A 7,102-nucleotide genomic window follows, 5' to 3' on the forward strand; every position below is an offset into this window, starting at 1 on the left:
ATAGGGAAAAAGCAATAGCTGCTCCATTTCGGATAATGTTGGTCCTAGCTAAAAAGAAACCGCCTTTCCTGGTTGCCGAGCTTGTCAAGGAGTGCCATTGGAAATGTCGGACATAAAATCCAAGATGACATTGTCAAACGTGTGAAGCAAGTTGCCCTATCTGATTCCACCGCAGTGTGAAGATTGGAGCTAATTTATGAGGATTATTTCTCAGCACTGCTTTCTGGTTTCAAAAACGCCAAATATATGTCTCTTGCAGTGGACGAATCAGGTGAATTAAGTGACACTGCCCGTTTATTGCTGTTTGTTAGATTTTTATGATGGTGAAATTGTCAGGAAGAATTTTTGTGCTTAATACCATGAGAAACCTACACTACAGAAGAGAGCATTTTTTAAAAAGTAAAAGGCTTTTTTGGAGGGGGGGGAGGGAAAAGAGATTTAGGTCTGCAGAAAGTAAACTTGCTTGTTACAGATGGAGTAAACTTGCTTGTTACATGACAGGGAAAGAGAAGAGCTTTGCTTCACGTTTGGCAGTGATACACCCTTCATTAAATACACTTCAGTGCATTATTCACCAGACTGTCCTCTGTGGTAAATTGTCTGGGGATTTTTTTGGGGGAAAAAAAGAGCGAGTATTGTGACAAGATTAGTGAACTACATATGGTCAACTTCTCGCTTACAACATCGTCTTTTTAAAGCTGTTTTACAAGACTTTTCAGCCGAATACAGTGACCTGTTGCAGCATGGTGATGTTCACTGGTTAAGTTGGTGCTGGTCTGGGGTTGGACTAGATGACCTCCTGAGGTCTCTTCCCACCCTAATATTCTATGATTCTAGTGGTCATGTGTTAGAGAGGTTTTGTGCACTTCAAAAAGAAATAATAGAATTTCTTTCAAACCACAAGACCAACAAGGCTTGCGAGTTCTGGAATTTAGGAATGATGTCCCCTCTGTCACAGGTAGCTTTTCGGTGCGATATTACTGGTCACTTGAATTCCCTCAATTTGCAGCTCCCAGGCCATGCAAGCAGTGTCAGGGATTTGTTTGAAAAAGTGTGTGCCTTTCAGAGGAATCTTGAAATCTTTCAGACAAACTTAACAGGAAAGATGTTGCACTTTCCCACATTGCATGTTGTTGCTACAGATGAAAATGATGCATGAATTCCTAAACCATCTGATCGAAAATTTCAAAATGCGATTTGAGAATTTTAAAATTTCGAAGGATTTGCTTTTATTTGTTTGTGATCCATTTATTGTCTCTGCCGACGGACCTTGCCCTTCTGAAGCAAAGAACATTCTTGATTCAACTGATGAAGATGCCTTTCAATTAAAACATTTTAAGTCTCCGGCGCTCAGATGTCTTGAAGGCAAAATTCAGAGAAGTGGGACTTTGTGATTTCTAGACTAATATGCTGACCAGTTTCAGAGTAGCCAGAATCTAGCCGTCTATCTTTTAACGATGTTTAGATCAACGGTGGGGTTCCTGGTGATGGGAAGGAGCCCTCAGAAAGGGAAGGAGGATCCACACGTGCCTGGCTTATGGCTGTGACATGAGACAGAGGCTGGTGGGCTCAAATGGAGGAAGGAGGCTGGGACCAGAAGGGGAATGGACCGAGGAGTCGCAAACTGTGCCTGTTGCTTCTCCTGCTCTGGGGCATCCCTGCATCGACACCCCCTCCCTTATCTGTTCCCCACACAGCCCAGCAGAACGGGTGGGGTGGGAGGAGGCGCAAGACGTGTTGTCTTTATGTGCACAGCCACGGGAGGCCAGCGGGTGAAAGGGAGGGACAGGAACTTGTCAGAGGGAGCAGCTGACAAAGGGCCCCCAAAGTGGGGCAGGCTGGGGGTGACGCCCACTGAAGACGCCATGTTCGAAGGCAGTTCTGCATCTCTTTCCTCTGGGAGATACCTCGGTGAGGGGGAGATCTGCCCTGTCCTGTCCCGCACTGTCTGATTCTTGCTGTTGCTGTCCGTAGGAAGGGCTTCCAGGAGGCCAGTGAACTACATGGGCCAGGCAATGAGAACCAAGCTCTAGGGATCTTAGGCTCTTGCCAGGGGCAGTCTGCCTGGGGGACCCGGGGCCCTTTTGGAGAGTGCCATGAAGGGGGTCTATGGGGGATGCAGAATGACATGGGAAGAGCAGCTGGGAGTTAGAGCAGCTCCAATGTCACTGATGGAGAATAACCTCCTGTGGGACTGGTAAATTGACCTCTGCTTCTACCCCACACTGTGCCGACTGCTCGCTAAGGCACAGCTGTGTCTGCAGCGGGCACATGCCACACTGGCACGCTAGCATGCTCAGACAGACCCTCCTTCCAAGGTGTGCTGCACCCACAGAGAGGCCACGGCTCCATCTCCATAAAGCAGCCGCCCCCAGACTCTGCCCCGCAGCTGCTGCTACTTAGCAATCATGTTTATTACATGCCTAAAGATGGGGCCTTGTCATGCAAGGCGCTGTACATATGGTAGTGGACCGCCCTTGCCCCGAAGAGCTGGCAATGGAAATAGACCAGACACAGCTGGGGTGGGGCGAGGGGGCGAGCGTGAACAAAGTGATGGCAGCGACGGGCATGGCTGTGCTGTGACTTTATTTTTAGGTGGGATTACTTAGGGAGGGGATCACAGCAATGGAAAGAGGAGGGGGACAGCGCAGGGGAGAACCGGGTGACTGGGGCTGAGGGAGGGAGGGGGTTGGAGCAAATAACCAGTGAGCACAGGGCAGAGGAAGTCTAGCTAGTCACAGAATTTTCTGCAGTTCAGAGTAAAGGTCCCTGCATTGGTGGCTCCAGCTCCGAACAGCGGATCTCTCTGCCAGCTGACGTGAGGGGGAGAGGAGGCACCACCCTCCCAAGAGCCTGCAGGCTGCCCCGTATTTGAGCAGCAGTGTCCAGGGGTGTGTGGTGCCAGTGGTGGGGAGGGCTGGCTGGGATGCCCGTAACCCTGCCTGCTCTCTGTGCAGATTCGCTTCATCCTCATCCAGAACCGGGCCGGCAAGACGCGCCTGGCCAAGTGGTACATGCAGTTCGATGATGACGAGAAGCAGAAGCTCATCGAGGAGGTGCACGCCGTGGTCACGGTGCGAGACGCGAAGCACACCAACTTTGTGGAGGTAAGGCGTCCCTGGCGTGCCAAACGGGCAGCCGACCGACGCCCCAGCCTACACTGCAGGGCCTCCGAGGCTGTGGCAGGTGTAATCTCGCCCTCTCTGGTACAACCCTTCCATTTATACCAACCCTGGGTTTGGAGATCTCCATGCCTGAGCCCACCGGCTGCTGGGTCCTGCTGAGGCTGCAGCCTGTGGGTGGCCCTCGAGGCAGCCCGAATACAGCATGCTCATTATCCAGTCTAGGGGTGGTGGATCACCGCAGCTAAAAACCAGCCATCAGCTGCTCAGCCCCTGGTCCCCTTGAGCGGGGAGCCAGCTCGTCTGTTTGAGGCGTAGGGATTCGCAGTTCTCCTGGTATCTCTCCTCCAGCCACAAGCCATTAATGCCTCATCTCGTTGGAGTCGCTCCGATCAGCCTGGGGGGCAGCAGGCTGACACTGAGCTGTCGTGATCTGATGACATGGATACGGAGGCAGTGTGGCCTACTGGGTGGAGCACTGGACTGGGACTTGAGGGAGGGAGACTTGGATTCTATTCCTGGCTGTGGCCTGGCCTGCTGGGTGACCTTGAGCAAATTGCTGCCTCTCTCTGCCTCAGTTTCCCCATCTGTAAAATGGGGCTAATGATTCTGCCCCTCCTTCATAAAGCACCTTGAGGTCTAAGGGTGAAAAGCGCTAGACATGAGCTAGGGATTATTCTATAGACGCGAGTATCGCCGGTGATATGTGTGGCCCCTCAGGCCGTGCTGTCTCTGACTGGCTGCTCTGTGCTCCAGAAGGGGGCTAGCAGGAAGTGCGCAGAGGTTGTCTGATCCAGGTGCATCTCAGTGGGCAGCACAGACGTCAGCTGGTCCTCTTCCTCTCTCTTCCAGTTCCGGAATTTTAAGATCATCTACCGCCGCTACGCGGGGCTGTACTTCTGCATCTGTGTGGATGTGAATGACAACAATCTGGCCTACCTGGAGGCGATCCACAACTTCGTGGAGGTGAGCACTGCCCCCGGCCTCTGCCCTTCCCTTAGTACGACTCAATTGAGCTGTCTTGTGGCCTGGTCCTTTGTGCCAGCTCCTCAGAGGGATGGCAGCCCTAAAATGACAGTGAGCTGCTTTCAGCAGCCCCTCTCTGTCCTGGCAGGACAGTCAGCAGTTCCTGCCCCTCTAATCTCGGCTGTGATGGGACATAAAGAGGGTGCCTCGTCCTTCAGGTAGACAGGGGGCTGTGCGTGTGTTAAAGGGGGTCAGGGTTGCAGATTCCACTGGCTGCAAGGGATCTCCTTTGGTGACCCTTTTCTGAGGCAGAGGCATATCCTGCCCAAGCAATGGTCTGAACCATTGCAGCGGCTGGAAGCTGAAACTAGAGGAAAGGTTGACACCATTGGAACAACTGACCCAGAGACCGAGTAGATTTTCCATCCCTTGGAGTTGTAAATCCAGGCTGGCTGTGTCTTTCTAAACAACCTGCGCTGACTCTGGCAGGTATCCTGTGTGGGAGTCTGTGGGCTGTGCTATGCAGGTGATCAGACCGGACAATCACAATGGTCCCTTGTGACTTTAGCATCTCTGACCGAAAGGTAGCGTGGCTCCGTCCTTCTCCCGGTCTCTGAAATCCAACTCTTCTTTCTCTTGGCCCAGGTTTTGAATGAATATTTCCACAACGTCTGTGAACTCGACCTGGTCTTCAACTTCTACAAGGTGAGCTCAGCCCGGCGGGGAGGGGAGCATGGGGCCAATCGCTCTGCGGTTCCATGCAGCTGCTGCATAACACGGTCTCATGTCAGACGTACCTACAGGCTGGGGGGCCCTATCGTGGGAAGCAGTGACTCTGAAAAAGATTTGGGGGAAGGAAGTGGATAATCAGATGAACATGAGCTCCCACTGCAATGCTGTGGCCAAAAAGGCCAATGCAATCCTTGGATGCATCAACAGGGGAATCTCAAGTAGGACTGGAGAGAATCATGTTTCTATGAGAAAATTATTTTACTTCTGTATTTGGCCCTGGTGCGACCACTGCTGGGATCCTGTGTCCGGTTCTGGTGCCCACAGTCCAAGAAGGATGTTGATGAATTGGAGGGGGTCAGAGAAGAACCACAAGAATGATTAAAGGATTAGAAAATATGCTTTATCGTGATGGATTCAAGGAGCTAAATCTATTTAGCTTAACAAAGCGACTGTTAGGCAGTGACTTGATCTCAGTCTATCAGTGCCTACGTAGGGAACAAATATTGAATAATGGGCTCTTTAGCCTAGCAGAGGAAGGTCTAACATGATCTAATAGCTGGAAGCTGGAACCAGACAAATTCAGACTGGAAATTTGGTGTCCATTTTTAACAGTGAGAGTCATTAACCACTGGGACATTTGACCAGCGTCGTGGTGGATTCTCCATCGCTGACCATTTTAAAATCAAGAGTGGATGTTTTGCTAAGAGATCTGCTCTAGGAGTTGTTATGGGGCCTGTGCTACACAGGAGATCTGACGAGATGATCCCAATGGTCCCTTCTGGCTGTGGAGTCTATGAATCATTGCTGCGCTGAGCGTGCTTGACCTCTCTCTCTCTCCTGGGTGGGGGGGAGGGAGGTTTAAAGATTCAAAATATAACGTGTTAAATTGACAGCCCTTGCCACTGATGACCCTTCCAGCTTCACAGGGCAGATCCCATGCAACTCTGTGGCATTCCGGTAGATAAATTCCCCCTGCAGGTTGGGGGATTTTAGAGGGCTGGAATGTAGCAGGGAGAGGTTCAGCATGCTGGTCTCTATTTGATGGCTATGGACCCACTTGCCAGGCCTCAGTCCCGCGAGGGTCCCGCTGTGTCAGGGTCACTCCGCTGCTCTGGGGGAGGACACGGGTGCCAGTCTTTTTACCCTCCCGTGGCACTTGGGACGCAGCAAATGGCAGAACCTGTGTCAGCGTTGTCCTTGGAAATGCTTTTCGGTGCCACTTGGTGGACGAACCCAGGTGCTGCATACTGCACTGCCAGTACGCTGCAGAGTTCCCCAGAGGGAGAGGCAGTGCTGAGGCTGTCCTCCGTGCACCTGGCTCACGGGTGGTCTGTTCTTGCGGCAGGTTTACACCGTGGTGGACGAGATGTTCCTAGCCGGCGAGATCCGCGAGACGAGCCAAACGAAAGTCCTGAAACAGCTGCTTATGCTGCAGTCCTTGGAATGAGAGAACTGGATCGAATTGGCCCCATCCCCCACCCTGCCCCGGGACGACTCCTTGCACCCAGTCCCTGAATCAGTGACTGTCTCAGAGCAAATTTAGCCACTCTCCATTGGGGGGCGGGCGGGGGAGGACACCCCCTCAAATGGATCAGAACCACAAGTCGAAAATTTCAGTCCCACCTCCCCCATGCTCGAATGCGGCAGCTGAGATCCCGGGTGGGTGGGTCTAACGGGAGAGAGCGACTGTATTTAAAAAAAAACAAACCTTTTTTGGGGCCCTGACACAACCATCCCCGAACCTCTGTGTTTTCCCTCCATATAACCAGCGCGCTGTCTCTCTCCCCCCCCCCCCCGACCCCCCTGCTCCGTTCATGTCAGTGTGTGTGCCGAGTCTGCACTAGAAGTGGGACCACAACTGTGTGTTATCCATTGGTGAGTGGCAGCCATACCATATGGCCAGTGATGTATTGAAATAAACCATCTGTGAAACACTCCTTCCTCTGGGGTGGTCTCCGAAGGGCCCTGCCGCAGCAGGAGGGAGGGAGTGGGGGTGGGGTTCTTGGAGGTAGATTTGACATAAGGCTCTGAGGTGCATGCAGGAAACTCCTGTTGGGTGTTGCTGTCCGGCATTGGGAGCAGGTCATGTTCTCAGTGAGCTCGGTGTCCAGTGGCCTCTGGTGGGGAAGGAGGTACATGTGGGAGAGGGTAGGTTTTCCCCCATGGAAAAAAAATTGTTTTGACTAAATTTTGCATGGACAATCTTGGCCAAACCCCCTCCCCCCCCACAACTGTGTGTTTCTGGCCAAATTATTTCAATTCTGAAATGCTGCTGTGGTGCA

At 52.1% G+C, this 7,102-nt stretch overlaps 1 protein-coding gene across 1 annotated transcript; it reads left to right on the top strand.

Annotated features, from left to right (window-relative positions):
- Nucleotides 1-2,939: 2,939 nt before the first annotated feature.
- On the top strand, nt 2,940-6,756 carry AP2S1 (adaptor related protein complex 2 subunit sigma 1; the record flags this gene model as incomplete). Its single annotated transcript, XM_024219175.3, has 4 exons — nt 2,940-3,107; nt 3,975-4,088; nt 4,734-4,793; nt 6,166-6,756. Coding segments are annotated over 4 exons (444 nt in total), but the record flags the coding sequence as incomplete, so codon positions are not given.
- Between the last annotated feature and the right edge of the window lie 346 nt (nt 6,757-7,102).

This window comes from Terrapene carolina, unplaced genomic scaffold (assembly GCF_002925995.2).
Source record: "Terrapene carolina triunguis isolate 2854851 unplaced genomic scaffold, T_m_triunguis-2.0 Scaffold517, whole genome shotgun sequence".
NCBI lineage: Eukaryota > Metazoa > Chordata > Testudines > Emydidae > Terrapene > Terrapene triunguis.